Raw genomic sequence first — 16,193 nt, forward strand, 5'->3', positions numbered from 1 at the left:
CAAGCTGCCAGATCAAGTGAATGTACCACCAGTCGCCAGGTGACGAAGTTCGACAAATTGCAACGGAAAACAAGAGATGAAGGACCAGTTTTGGATACGCGACGAACAGTGGTGAACCTCTCCAGCCACACCTTGAGCGATGCAGCCACAAAAGTTTTGGCGAAAGGGATGAACTATGCAATCGCACCAAAACTAGTACCGAAAGAAGACATTATCGAATCAGTGGAGGCCTCGGTACGCCATCTACCACAACCAGAAGCAGAGAAGATCCGACAAGAAACAGTACGAGTCTTGGCTCACGCAAAGCCTCCGAAGCAAAACAGCAGTAAAGAGGAACGTCAGGCCATCAAGGAGCTGAAGAACAACTCTCAGATTGTGATAATACAGGCGGACAAGGGAAATGCCACCGTAGTGTTGGACACAGTAGATTACGATAAGCGGATGGAGGATCTTTTGAAGGAACACATTTACCATAAACTTAAGGGGGATTCGACGGTCAAGATAGTGAAATCGACGCAAGCGCTGCTGAAGCAAACCAGGATGAATTTTGACACGACCCGTAGACTCATTCCACAGGTACCACAGGCACCAAGAATATATGGGGTACCAGAGATCCACAAAGAAGCCTTCCCTTTATGGCCGATAGTGAGTAGTATCAACTCGCCGACCTACAAATTAGCGAAAGAATTGGCTCCGAAGCTTAGACGTTTAGTGAGACATACAGATGCATACGTCAAGAACTCCACCCATTTTATAGCACTTTTGAAAGAGAAGCGTGTCTCTGATACGGATTTGATGGTCAGTTTTGACGTGAAATCTTTGTTCACGAATGTACCCGTGATGGACACCATGAACATCTTAGAGGAACGCATGGCACCTGACATCAGCGAGCTAGTGCGCCACTGTTTGACGACCACCTATTTTAGGTGGAAAGGGGATTTTTACGAGCAGAAGGACGGTGTTGCTATGGGTTCCCCTCTTTCGCCTGCTGCAGCAGACATTTTTATGCAAGCATTCGAAGAAACAGCACTCCTGTCCGCGCCATTACGCCCGGAATGCTGGCTACGATACGTGGATGACACCTTTGTTATCTGGCCACACGGAGAAGAAGAGCTTCAGAACTTCCACGAACATCTTAACCAGCAGCACAGCAAAATTCATTTTACCATGGAGATTGAAAAGAACGGGGTATTGCCTTTTCTCGACGTAGAAGTTTATCGTAAGCCAGACAGGAAGCTTGGACACAGGGTTTACAGGAAGCCCACCAACACGGACAGGTACCTGCATGCATCCTCCCACCACCATCCTATGCAAAAGAATTCGGCCCTGCGAACTTTAACCAAGAGAGCCTACAGGATCAGCGATGAATACAACCTGCAAGCTGAACTGCAGAACCTCAGGACCATTTTTGGAGCTAATGGCTACGACATGAGGCTGATACGCAAAACCATGGCGCCGAAGGAGGAGGGCAACAGGGAAATACAGAACGAAGCACAGAACACCGCCGTGCTACCGTATGTACAAGGGGTTACTGAAAGTCTGGGCAAAATTCTCCGTCGGGCGGGTATTAAGCCGATTTTTCGTAGCAACAACAAAATAAAAGACATTCTGGGCTCGACAAAAGATACAATTGACAAGTTTCATGCCGCCGGAGTTTATGAAATCGAGTGTGAATGTGGACTGGTGTATGTAGGTGAGACTGGGCGTCCAATAAGCACGAGGCTAACTGAACATGAGAGATATATCCGCCTCAAACAATAAAGCAAATCAGCGGTGTCAGAACATCATGAGCAGTGCAGGATGAACATCGAATTTCGAGAGGCCCGAGTACTGGAGAAACAGCCGTTTAGTTTGAGGAGGAAGATTAGAGAGGCTATAGAAATAGCCAAGCGACCCGATAATATGAACAGAGAAGACGGGTACAGACTTCCAGCGTCTTGGCTGCCTGCTGTGACAGCTTTGCGGAAGGACAGCTCGCGCAAAGCAACAGGCGTGCGGTAGGCCACAGTGTAGGATGGTACACAGAGCGCTGACACGGCGTAGTCGATACTAGGCAGTTAGTAAACAACGCTACGCTGCAGTCGCCGCTAAGTCTCCTATTCGCCGATTTCCACCAATGGCAGGCAGTAAAGGAAACTCCAATGGAAAACGCCTATTTCCGCCAATAACAAGACGCAATGCAAACGCCAATAAAATGAACTCCTAGTACCCTTCCTCATCCTCACATCCAATCACAACACTCTTCCATAGTATATATGTACCCACACTTGCGCTCATTCAGCAGTTAGCAACACACCCTGAGGAAGGCGTCTTGCAACAGACGCCGAAACGTTGGAATTTTATAAATGAGAATGCGGTCTCTAACCCAGAAGAATTTTATTGACTCTTGAGTGAACTTTTGGCGCACAGATGTGTAACAGCCATTCTTTCTTATATGTACTAGTGACCAATAAATGTGTTTTGAATATTAAGTGTGTTGTCTCTCAACTAATCTTCTGTGATAATCACACACTTATCACTTTAAAATTACGCGTAATTAATTGCGTACTCTCAATTACTATGTTAATATTTACTTGTAAATTTGTATTTATCGCCTTGCGGACTGAGAGTCCGTTGTGACTATTGACGGTACGAAACACGGCGCAACTACTCCGGGTCACTTTCCCAGTGACCTAAGGTCGATGTAACCACTAGTGCTTTTGTGATCGATACCTATGCCGTTGTTAAACAAAGTCGATACCTTGGAAACGGTTTAGATGTATTTTATCTTCAGTCTGCTTTTGATGTTCTTTGGAACTACCGGTTTGAAAACAAATGTCGAGTGGGAGGGATTTTGGATCTGTGGACGCTTGTGCGACGGGGAGGCGTCACCTTGTCTGTTTGTGAAAGAAACGATGCGTGAGACTCAAGTTCAGCGTGAACTGCGGTACTGCCATTGCCAGCATGGAAATTCCTCTGGTGAATGGCGATGACGAATTATTGGCATCTGAAGATGAGAGTGAATGTGAGTTAGATTTAGCCGGCGTCAACTGCGTTGGAGACCTTGCCGCCGTCTCAAGTGCGCAAGACAGAGGGAGACTCATTATTTGGTACATAGTGATTACAAACTTTAAAAGCTTCGCTGGGACGCGCACACTTGGGCCGTTTCATGAGGTATTTTCGTTTGCTTTTAAGAGCTATACAGTATGAACAAGTAGAGACCTAGTACCGCCCTGAATATTGTAAACTGACATCATATTATGTTTGAAAGTTCTTTAAAGTATAAGCTGAAGTTTACTTTATAGTGCCTTACGGCCGTGCCTCGCTTCAGTTTGTAAAATCGTTCATATTTTGTCACAGAAAGTTAATGCTGTAGTGGGGCCCAATGGAAGCGGAAAAAGTAATGTTATCGACGCAATTCTGTTTGTATTCGGACTGAAAGGCTATAAGCTTCGTGCGAAGAATGCGGCATCTGTAATCCACTGTTCGGAAAAATTCCCCAATCTGGACAGTTGTACAGTGGAGCTCCATTTCAGACAAATTATTGAACAGGTACGTAAATATACGAATCACGTAATCAAGATTGTTTTTGCCAGTAGTAAATTTTTCTTCTGTATTCAGAGAGAGCGATACCGCTGCGCCAACTCAAACTACCATCTTTAAACCTAACCGAGACTTCGAGCCGTTTCTTGCAGTTTTATATGCCATATCATTACAGCACTGGACGAAGCCGACATGTGGAATCGGTAGGTTCAGTTGAACCGCCATCAAGACTCTTCTTGTGGATTCTAAATACTGAGATACCACCCGTTGGTTAGGAAATCCCGTTAGTAATAAGAGTTAAATCTTGTGCTAACATAGCTAAAATGCTTTTCAGAGCAACGTGTTAGCGAAGCTCTTGTTAATTTGTTCATGTATTCCATTGTTGTTACCACATCACGTATCGCTGTGAATATGCTTCCTAATATCAGTAACTAAGTGTATGCCACCTTGAAAGAAAGGAGTTTGTACAAAGATGTGCAATTACAAATTTAATTAGGCCTATCTTAAGTGAAGTTACACTTTTTGAAAATTGTTTAGAATAATGAAACTGAATGTCTTTGTTTATGAGGTTTATCACATTTAATGACCAAGAAGGAAGAAGAGGCGTCTTTAGATAAAAAAAAAAAAAAAAGTAGCTTCTGATCCCAAAGTTGAAGTGAATAGCAAACATCTATTTTTCTCGTGTAATGTATATATTTCTACTTGGATATCTTCACAAGACATAATGTGTAAGTTACAAGGGCAGAGACAGGCATACACAATGGAGCAGGTTAAACGGAATAGTGTTACTAACCATGTGAAGTACTGGTGTTGAATATTATTTAATTGGTGACAAATGGCTATTTTTAAACAAAATAATGCACACTTCATTATTGTAAACATAAGGTATACTGTGCAGAATTTCTTGTGTAACCTATGAGGCAATGCTCATAGTGATTAATGTAACATCTACCCTAATTGCGTAAAGTGCAGAGATCAGTTGCTAAAACAACACTTTGATCGAGAGTGCAGGAAAACTAACAGTACCGATATAAAAGGAAATGAGCTACTTTGCAGAGAGCTCTCACTAATGTAAGAATACAATGCATTGTAATTATGCGGGAGTCTATAGCCTATCAGTTATTAATTGTCCATTCACATGACTGGCACCACAGCCTACATTTTATGTCAATGTGCTGTAACCACTCAGGTGGTAGCACTAGCAATGGAGGATATATAAAATGTGTTGGGGGGGGGGGGGGGGGGGGGGTACCCAGAAAACAGGGCAGTCGTTGTTGTAGTGCAGAAATGGAGCAGTTTATCTTACTTCCAAAAGGGCATGATTGTTGGCTTTGGTGCCAAGGGTGGAAATATTACCGAAATGGCTAAGTTTGTAAACTGTCCTTCTGACACTGTGGCTAAAGTATAGGAAGAAGACACCAGACAGGCAGTTCTGATGTTTCAAGTGATAATGGAAACAAGACTTAAGTAAAATTAATAGTGTCAGGAATTGTTGACCTGGGAAAAACATAAATGTAAACTAGTACAAAATGTTTGATATTCTTAGAAACATAGGAATAAACCATCAAGAAAGATGGATGATATAAAATATTTGCAAGAACCAAGAGGGAACAACCAGAATGGAAGATGAACAATGAAAAGCTCAGATTAAAAAGGGTTCAGCCTATACATCAAAGGATTGAAGACCAAAATAAAAGAAAGATTCAAGAGTGGGATTAAAACTGACAAAGGATATCAATGATAAGATTCACTGAGGACATCACTATCCTCAGTAAACCTGAAGAGGAGAAATGGTGCCATCAAAAACCAACTCTGAGGAGACTGTGGTGCACCATGGGCCATAAATGACAAGGGCGAGTGACAGCTGTGGAGATGTGTATGTGCCAGTAGAAGTGCAACTGCTGAGCAGCTGACTGCCCATGTGAACTGCGGAGCTACAAGCAGCGTCTCATCTACATCTGCATGGATACTTTGCAACTCTTATTTAAGTGCCACGCAGAGGGTTCATTGAACCACCTTCACAATTCTCTATTATTCCAATCTCGTATAGCACGCGGAAAGAATGGACACCCATATCTCTCCGTATGACCTCTGATTTTCCTTATTTTATCTTTGTGATCATTCCTCCCTATGTCAACTAAATATTTTTGCATTCGGAGGAGAAGATTCCGTCGCAACGAGAAACGCCTTTCTTTCAGTGATGTCCATCCCAAATCCTGAATTATTTCTGTGACACCCTCTCTCATATTTTGCGATAATACAACAGTTCAGTGAATGTTGCTGCTTAGGGGCCTCTGACTTCAGGTTGTTGGTGACAAAGGGTGGAGTTTGCACACCAATACTGCTACTAAATTTCCACTGAGCGGCAATAGGTAGCCTTTTCGGATGGATCATGTTTTATGCTCCATCAGACAGGTGACCATTGGTCTGCATGGTGCAACATGTGAAAGAAAACAACCTGCCACCAGGAGGGAGAGTTGTGGTCAGGGGCATTCTCTGGGTGATCTTGTGATTCTGGAAGACACAATGAATCGACAGAAGAGTGCATGTAGCCTTGGACAGCATATCCCTGCTATATGCAATTTGTTGTTTCTCGCCATAGTGGCATCTACCAGCAGAACAGTGCAATATGTCGCACAGCTTGCAAAGTATGTGTGTGGTTCAAATTGCATCAGAATGAGTTTACCATACTCCCCTGGCTATCAAGCTCCCCAGATTTAAACCCAGTCGAGAGTATGTGGGACCACCTTGATCGGGCTGTTTGCACCAAGAACCCTCAACTGAGAAATGTAACCAGCTGGTCATGACACTGGAATCACCATGGCTCCGTGTCCCTTTTTGTACCTTCCAGAACCTCACTGACTCTCTTCCTACATGTCTCATGCTGTGAAAGCTGTGGCTTTTGACAGGTGGTCACATTAATTAGACTGAATATTGTAAAAGGGGGTATCTGCTGGTGTGCATTCACTACTTCTTAGCTGGACAGGCCATCCTGAAAAGTAATTTTGATTGCTTTCTCTGAAAACAGTCCTCATTAACGATGTTGATAGCCCACATACAATAGAAATATTGTAGACCTTGTGGCTGCAAACATTCTTTATTCTATTGATAGTGTCATTAAACAGGCAGGGAATAGTGTCCACATTTTCCGACTGGTTTGATCAATTCTGCCACAAATTCCTGTCTTGCAGCAACTTTTTCATCTCAGAGTAACAGTTGAACCTTATGCCCTCAGTTGTTTTATGTATGCAGATCTGTCTTCCCCTACAGTTTTTACCCTTTGGTACCATGGAAACGGTTGCCTTCATTCTGCACTTTTTTTTAATGCCAGTTTTTAATTGTTAAAGGATGTCAGTAAAAATGCTGAAAAAATAACACATTCGTAGATCTGGAAAGAATATATTTTTACACTTTGTGTTTATACAAAATTGTTTGAAACTTACCAGTCACACACAAGTGAAGCTTTAAACTTTTGCAAAACCATTTGAAATTTACAACAGTAATAAACATACATTAGGTATAAAAACATAGTTTTAAACACCAAATGATCAACAGCTATGATGCAGTTAAAGATACTATCAAAAATGGATGGATACAACTTTGTTTAGATACTGCGGACTGCAAGAAAGCAGCTTTTGCCTTTATTTAAACAGTAGTTTACTTTGCACCTGTCACATATGACAGAAGTGTAACCTTTGAAGTCAGGGCATTTTCATGCTATTCTCTTCTCATGCCATATTGTCAAGTGATTAAGGGGTTCTACTTTTATATTCTTTGGAGGTAGTGATGATCCCTTATATTTAAGCCTGTTGGCTCTGTACTAGCTTGTCTCTTTTGCATGTTAGTGTCGGTCCTAAGACCAATCTGGCAAAGAGTTTGAGTCAATTCAATTGTAATTTACCTCCTGCTCATTGGCACGTCTGCTGTTCTTTTTTCAGGGAGTACCTGTCTTAAGAGAATTCACAAATTTATTACAATTATATCAGTCAGATGGGAAAATAAATGTATTGTGTGGATCCAATCTTTATCATCTGCCAGTATTGCTATCAAATAAATCTACATTTCCCATATGTGAGTCGCAAACAGAATAGATATCCAACTAAATCTGTGGAGGTATAATATCTGTCAAAATAGGTCATATAGTTCTGACCACGTTTCTATTCAAGGAGAATTAAAACCTGTTCCAATATCTGGTTCATTATGAAGTGAACACTATTTTTTTCATATGGTTCATTTTCTGTGTAAAGATACAGAACAATGTGTTTTTCAGAAGCTTGCAGTACCAGTATATCAGCATAAAGTTCATTACGTAAGCCTCCAAAAAATTATTTGAATTGTGGATAGGCCCTCTAATAGTCCCAGGCTTGCTGTCACTATCTGCAGATTCCGCATTGTTTACAGTTTTAGTAGGATCTTCCATCACACCAAAGTCTAAGCCATTTTCACTGACAGATGGACATTCTGAAGGTATGAATCCTTCACAAGTAACCACTTTACGTCATTTATTTTCTTAATAAGGGAGGAATTCCATTACAACACTTGAACTAGCACAAGAAAGTAAAAGAAAGCAGAATGAAGTAAACACTAATTTCTTGTTGTTTGATTGTGGATAGCAGCATTACTATGCTCTGTTGCACATATCCAAACAAATTGATTCATGTATTGCTTATGTTTTAATTAGCAGAAATACAATGTGAATGTGGCAGTATCCTATCCAAAGGTTACAGAACCACTGTAAATTTTTTAATGTTCACTTGTTCTTGCTTGTAACTACCAACAACCACCATCAATAAAGAGCAATGTGTGCCAGGCTGACAGTGCTACATGGTACGGCACACATTGTCGCATCATGCACTCAGTAGCACATTCTAATGGCAGGTTCTATTCAGTTACCTCCATAAAGCAGCACTGCCCATCTGCAAAGCAGCTTTCAGTGTTAACTTTCAAGGAAAATTGTGAAAAGGTAGTTGACACTTTGATTTGTACATCTGAAAAACAGTGCAGTGAATGGTTAACACAAGTTCTTTTGTCTTTGTCTCTTCTTGTCACAGTTTTCCATTTGCTCCTTCCCTCGTTCATTCTGCAGAGGACTTCCTCATTCTTTATCTTATCAGTCCTCCTCCTTTCCAACATTCTTCTGTAGTACCATATCTCAAATGCTTTTTTTTTTACCCAGTCCACAATTCATCGTACAATGCTGTGTTCCAAATGCACACTCTCGGAAACTTCTTCCTCAGTTTAAGACTGATGGTTGCTACTGGTCTACTTTTCGTGGCCAGGAATGCCCTATTTTGCCTGTGCTTATAAGCTTTTTATTTCTTTATTTTTGCTTTGCCCATCATGTGTTACTTTGCAACATTTCTTAACTTCATTTACTTTGTAGCCCTAAATTTTGATGTTAAGTTTATCATTAATCTCACTTTTGCTATTCCTCAGTGCTTTCATCTTCTTTCGATTTGCTCTCAATCCCTATATCCTTCAGCAGGTTCTATAATACTTTTTCAATTACACTGAGGATATCGATTAAGCAGCGCGCTTCGTTACAGGATCATTTAGTAATTGCGAAAGCGTTACGGAGATGATAGATAAACTCCAGTGGAAGACTCTGCAGGAGAGACACTCAGTAGCTCGGTACGGGCTTTTGTTAAAGTTTCGAGAACATACCTTCACCGAAGAGTCAAGCAGTATATTGCTCCCTCCTACGTATATCTCGCGAAGAGACCATGAGGATAAAATCAGAGAGATTAGAGCCCACACAGAAGCATACCGACAGTCCTTCTTTCCACGTACAATACGAGACTGGAATAGAAGGGAGAACCGATAGAGGTACTCAGGGTACCCTCCGCCACACACCGTCAGGTGGCTTGCGGAGTATGGATGTAGATGTAGATACTTTCACCCTGAATTTTAATTCCACTCGTGAATCTTTCTTTTATTTCTGTCTTTGCTTCTTTGATGTACAGACTGAACCCTTTGGAACCTGAGATCTTCATTCTTGGTCTTCCAGTCTTATTGTCTCTTGGTTCTTGCACATATTGTATATTGTCCATCTTTCCCAATAGCTGACTCCTACGTTTCTCAGAATTTCAAACATTTTATATCAGTCTACATTTACACTTTTTCCAGGTCAACAAATCCTATGACACTGTATTGACTTAAGTCTTGTTTCCATTATCAGTTGCAACATCAGAACTGCCTCTCTGGTGTATTTATGTTTCCAAAAGCCAAAGTGGTTGTTGTCTTACAGATCCTCAATTTTCTTTTCTCCTGTGCTGTCTATTATTCGTGACAGCAGTTATTAGAGTCGATAAATCCATTAAGAAGACCAGGAGTTTCAGTTTTGGCAGAGGAGAGAAGCAGTTGTTAGCGAACTGCTTAAAGAATGAATATCCTTATAGAATGTGACTGCTGTGGCAAAGAATGTTTCTGATTTCATAGCTGGCCCTGCCTTTGATGGGATAAGAGATACCAGTGACAGGACTGGAGTAGGTTGTAGTGGGAGCATATATGGATCATGTCTTGCATCTAGGTCTATTGCAGAGAAAAGGGTCAGGGGATAGGGAACAGGGATGTACAAGGATATTCTGTAGGTTGAATGAGTGACATTAATCAGTGAAGGAGGAATGTGGATGATATTTCTAATTTCAGAGCAAGATGTGATGGACAATATGAACCAATTGCTCCAGTCCTGGGTGGTGCTGAGTCACGAGTGGGGGCTCCTTTGTAGCCAGACAGTGGGCCTGTGCAGGATGATTGATGACTTGAGAGGGAAAGGCATGGAGGTTAATTTTGGTTTTGCGGGGGCCTCAGTGAAATCCTTGGCATATTTGGAGAGGAACTGTTCATCAATACAGATGTGACGAGCATTGGTCCCTAGGCTGTATGAGAAGGACTTTTTGGTGTGGAATGGATAGCAGTTGTCAAAGTGGAGGTATTGTTGGTGGTTGGTAGGTCTGATGTGGGACAGAGATACTGAAGTAGCCATTTTTGAGGTAGAGGTTGACGTCGAGGGAGGTGGTTTGTTGGGCTGAGAAGGACCAAGTGAATGTTCAGGTGGAATATGAATAGGCCTGAAGATGTTATCAATGAATATTAACCAGCTGAGGGGTTTAGAATTGTGTGTGGTTAGGAACATGTCTTCTAGATGACCCATGAATAGATTGGCATAGGATGGTGCCAAAAGTATGGCCATTGCTAAACCATGAATTTGTTTGTAGATCATGTGTTCAAAGAAGAAGAAGTAACGGTGAGAATATAGTCCGTCATGGTGACCAGGAAGGAGGTTGTAGATTTTGTGTCAATTGAAGATCGGGAAATATAGTCTTCAGTAGCAGCAAGGTTGTGGGCGTTGGTGATGTTAGTGTGAAAGGAAGTGCCATCTATAATGATGAACAGGGTGCCGGTTGGTAAAGGAACAGATACAGTGGAGAGTTGGAAGAGAAAATGATGGGCGTCTTTTGTAGGAGGGTAGGTTAAACAGTCAGAATCCCAAACCCCTCATCTAGTGCAGATTCATTGACGACATCTTTGGGATCTTTAGTGAGGTTGAAAATGCCTTGTTCACATTCCTACAAAATGTCAGCACCTTCTCCCTCTTTCACCTCACTGGTCCTTCTCAGTCCAATAAGTTACCTCCCTCGATGTTGCCCTCTAAAAGTATGGTCACGTCAGTATTTCTGTACACATAAAATATACCAACCACCAATAATACTTCCACTCTGACAGTTGCCACCTACTACAGTCAAAGAAGTCCCAGCCATGCAGCCTAGCCACCCATCCCCCCCTTCGGGTCCGGGGGTTAGAATAGGCCCCAGGTATTCCTGCTTGTCGTAAGAGGCAACTAAAAGGAGTCCCTCCCCCTCAAGGGGGTAGTTAGCGCCTGTGTCTGGAGACGGACGGTTCCACGACCTATATTTGCGGTCATTTTGGTTTGTTCATTTCTTCTGGTTTCTTCCTTCCTTTGGTTGGTTCCCTTCTTTGTTCTTCTCCATCTCACTGTCTTACTTACTCTTTCCCTTGCCTCCTTCTCCTTGCCTTCTCTGGTCTCCGCCTTGGCGTTTGAGACAGTCTGTCCTTTCTTTACCCCCTCTCCCTTCTTTTTCCTCTTCTTTCTTCCTCCCTGTGCATGCCTGAAGGCCGACCCATGCGTAGCCGGTGACGGGGGTAACGTGTAATTCCCCACCCTGGGTAGACAAGTAAGGCACGCACGTACCCCCTGGTAAAGGCCAGGCCCAGGGAGGGGTGATAGCCTCAGCTGACACCTTCCCACCATGCCGATTGGTTCCTCCGTCCGTTTCTCGGGAGGTGTGAACAATCATCTAAGGCAGAAGTGCCCTCTGAGAGGGTCCCCACAAGGAAGGAGTGCGCCATCGGAGACACTGGCAATCATCGGGGATTCCTTTGCAATGGATTTCTCTTCTTCTTCTCTCTCGACTTCTGCCCACAAACGGAAACTTGACCAGCCACCACTGACAAAAGTACTACCACCTGCCCCACAGTTCCTCGTAGTTTCTCGATCTGAGGACGGAAAGGATTTTTCCTCTGTCAAACCTTTCGTTACCCAGAAGGGCGTAGATGCCATAGCCGGGACGGTCAAGTCTTGTACCAGGTTGCGTAACGGTACCTTGTTACTAGAAACTGAGAGGGCCATTCAGGCACAAAAACTGCTTCGGGCCACACTCCTGTACACGTTCCCTGTCCTGGTGGAGGCTCACCGCACTTTAAATTCGTCTCGTGGTGTGGTATGTACTAGATCACTCGACGGATTGACTGACGAGGAGAGTCAGTCTTTCCTCGCTGAGCAGGGTGTGACAGCTGTCCATAGGGTCATGAAAAAGGTCAACAATGACCTTGTACTGACCTGGACACTTTTCTTGACCTTTCAGCTGCCGTCGCGCATCAAAGCGGGCTACGAGGTTATTTCTGTTCGCCCCTATGTCCCGACACCTACGCGCTGCTACCAGTGTCAGCGTTTTAATCACACTCGCTAGTCTTGTTCCAATGCAGCTAAATGTGTTGCCTTTGGCAGGGATGCCCATGAGGGTGACTGTCCACCTCCGTCTCCTCGTTGTGTGAACTGTCACGGTGACCATGCAGCGTCCTCCCGCGCCTGTCCCATCTACAAGGAAGAACGCTGTATCCAAGAAATTCGGGTCAAAGAGAAAGTGTCCACCTCAGCTGCTCGCAAGCTATTTGCTAGTAGGAAGCCCAAGCTGCTCCCAGCGGTGAAATACAGTACTGTCCTCGGACTACCAGGGAGGTGGCGACGCAGACATGCGATCTGACCTTCAGCACTACGGTCGTCCGTTCGGCCAGTGCTAAGATCGCCCGGTCGACGTCTCCTCTTCCTCCCGTCAACCCTCAGACACAAGCACCTTTATCAGCTTCTGCCAGGACGAAGGCCCAGAAGTCAGATGCACAGGCCTTCAAGAAGGAACCGTCTCGTGCAGACCTCCTACGTACCTCGAACTCTCAGCCATCGACCAATACTTCCACAAAACGACCTTCCAAGAAGGCTCATAGGAAGCACAGTACTCCTTCCCCGCCACGGCGCATTTCTTCTCCTGCGCCATCCAGCGGTTGCCGCTCCAGGACGTCATCCGTTTCGCCTGGCCGCACCGCTGGTAGCCGAACATATAGCCGTTCACCAGTGGAGGAAGCTCCCCCTCCCGGACATCTTAACAAGATGGCCGATGAACCTATAGAACAAATGGACGATGACTGTCCGCCTACTGCGAGCGTCGGCAGTGCTCGCTCGAAGCCGGGCCCTCAGCGGCCTTCGAGATGACCCCTTCTTGCATCTTCTTCTCACGATGGCACTTATTCACTGGAATATTCGCAGCATTTGCTCCAACCGAGACGATTTGAAATTACTGCTCTGTTTGCACCGTCCGCTCGTCGTAGCCCTCCAGGAAACGAAGCTACGCCCATGCGATCACATTGCCTTGGCACACTACACCTCTGTGCGCTTGGACCTACCCCCTGTGGTAGATATTCCGGCTCATTGAGGGGTTATGTTGCTGGTCCGGGATGATATCTACTATGATCTCATCACATTGCACACCGGCCTGCAGGCAGTTGCTGTCCGCATTACTCTCTCCACTTTTCCATTTTCCATTTGTACTGTTAACACTCCATCGTCGTCTGCCGTTACCAGGGCAGACATGATGCAAATTATTGCTCAGCTACCTGCACCATTTTTGTTAACTGGAGACTTCAAATAATTATGGCTGCTTACAGAGCGAGAATAAAAGAATTCGATGACCTATTAGTGCTCCTTGTATTTACCACCTGATGAGCTCATTCACAGTGAAGCCCTCGCACAGGTTATTGATCAGCTACCCAGTCCCTTTCTCATTTTAGGAGATTTTAATGCTCATAATGCATTATGGGGTTCAAACAAAACCTGCCCAAGAGGCCAGATGATTGAGCAGTTGATCAGGACTTCAGACATAATACTGCTGAACACAGGTCAGGCCACGCATTTCAGCACCGCTTCAGGATCGTCTTCTGCCATAGACCTCTCTCTTTGTTCACCTGTGCTTGCGGACATTGCTCAGTGGGTCATAGACGATGACCTTCATGGCAGCGACCATTATCCTACCTGGCTCCATCTCTCAGTTGAAATGGGTCGTGTCAAACAGCCGCCGAAATTGTTTTTCCGGAAGGGAAACTGGACACTCTGCCGGCAGTTGGCTGTTTTTGAACAGTGTGAAGGCATCCAGGATTGGGTGGATCACATCACGGTGGTGATGCACCATGCTGCTGATGTATCCATACCAAAGTCAAAGGGAACACCTGTGAGGCAGCATGTCCCTTGGTGGAATGACGACTGTCGTACCGCAGTCAGAGATGACAGAAGGGCGGCTTTGAGAAGATTCCGTCGGTGCCCCACTGATGCGAATCTGGCAACATTCCGAATAGCAAGGGCACGGGCGAGACGAATCGTTAGGGAGAGTAAACGGAGGTCTTGGTTTGAGTCCCTGAACTCCATCAGTAGGTCCACATCTTCAAGCAAAGTATGGGAAGCCATTAGGAGGATCTCAAGGCGATACTTTGTACCGCCAATAGCAGCTATACATGAGTGGGGGTGTCTCTTAACATCTCCAAGAGACATCGCCCGGGCGTTGGCAGAATCTTTTCAATCTATTCCGTTCAAACAACACTGAGGTATACGACCAGCCTTTCTCTTTGTGGGAGTTGGACTCTGCACTGTCAGTCTCTCGGGATACTGCACCTGGTCCAGACCTGATATCGTATAGCATGCTGCAGCAATTGGATCTGCGGTCAAAGGAAGTCCTCCTTCAACTTTTTAATGAAATTTGGAAGACAGGTGACTTTCCTAGTTCGTGGAAAGAATCGATTTTAATTCCACTTTTAAAACCAGGGAAGGATCGGACCGAACCCAGTAGCTATCGTAGCATTAGTCTCATGAGCTGCGTAGGAAAGACATTTGAGTGTGTGGTCAATAGGCGCCTGGTGTGGGTTCTCGAATCCAGATCATTACTTACCCGCTGCCAGTGTGGGTTCAGGAGGTATCATTCCACCCTAGATTCGTGGAAAGAATCGATTTTAATTCCACTTTTAAAACCAGGGAAGGATCGGACCGAACCCAGTAGCTATCGTAGCATTAGTCTCATGAGCTGCGTAGGAAAGACATTTGAGTGTATGGTCAATAGGCGCCTGGTGTGGGTTCTCGAATCCAGATCATTACTTACCCGCTGCCAGTGTGGGTTCAGGAGGTATCATTCCACCCTAGATAACCTGATCCTACTCGAAACAGCGATACAAGATGCTTTCTTACCTAAGCAACACCTTCTCGGGGTTTTCTTCGACCTGGAGAAGGCGTACAATACTACCTGGAGGCATAACATTTTGCGGCAGCTTTATGAGTGGGGTTTCCATGGGCGTTTACCCAAAATCGTCAGGTCCTTTCTGATAGGTATTTTAAGTATAAGGTTGGGAATGTCCTGTCTGCCCATTTTAAGTAGGAGAACGGTGTCCCTCAAGGCAGTGTCCTCAGTGTGACAGCTTTCGCAATTGCAATCAATAGTATTGCGTCCATGGTACGACGGCCCGTACACTGCTCCTTGTTTGTGGACGATTTCTTACAACTGCTACACGCCAATTACAGCTGACACTCGTGCGATTGGAGGAATGGTCTAAGACCACAGGCTTTAAATTCTCTTTGGAGATGACTGTTTGTGTAGATTTTAACCGTTCCCGTTCTCTTTTTAATCTCCCTGTTTTAAAACTAGGAGACACTGTTCTCCCCTTTATGGGAAAAAGTGAAATATCTCGGGCTTCTTTTTGAAGAGAAGCTTACATGGTTGCCACACTTAAAGGATCTAAAAGTCCGCTGTTTAAAGGCTTTAAACATCCTTAAATGCATCAGTCATAGATCCTGGGGCGCCGACAGGGCACGTCTGCTCCAACTTTATAAGGCCTTTGTGCGACCTCGACTGGAATATGAATGTCAAGCTTATGGCTCTGCACGACCTTCCTACCTCAAAATGTTGGATGTGATTCACCATGAGGGTATTAGGTTTTCAACGGGGGCTTATCGCACGAGTCCAGTTGCTAGTCTATGTGTCGAGGCGGGAGAGCCTCCCCTGTCCATTCGGCGTCTTCTCCTCGTGGAACGTCACGCGTACAAGGCCAAGTCCACTCCT

The 16,193-nt window shown here is 44.4% G+C and overlaps 1 protein-coding gene across 1 annotated transcript in view; it reads left to right on the plus strand.

The window, feature by feature from the left end:
• Positions 1 to 2,788: 2,788 nt before the first annotated feature.
• Positions 2,789 to 16,193, plus strand: part of LOC126335346 (structural maintenance of chromosomes protein 4-like) — a 298,803-nt gene continuing 285,398 nt past the window's right edge. The window contains 2 exon segments of the mRNA XM_049998531.1: positions 2,789 to 3,153; positions 3,340 to 3,531. Of these exon segments, the coding sequence (XP_049854488.1) occupies positions 2,944 to 3,153; positions 3,340 to 3,531 (402 nt within the window). The 5' untranslated portion in view covers positions 2,789 to 2,943.

Source organism: Schistocerca gregaria, chromosome 2 (genome assembly GCF_023897955.1).
Source record: "Schistocerca gregaria isolate iqSchGreg1 chromosome 2, iqSchGreg1.2, whole genome shotgun sequence".
In the NCBI taxonomy this organism is placed as follows: Eukaryota; Metazoa; Arthropoda; class Insecta; order Orthoptera; family Acrididae; genus Schistocerca; species Schistocerca gregaria.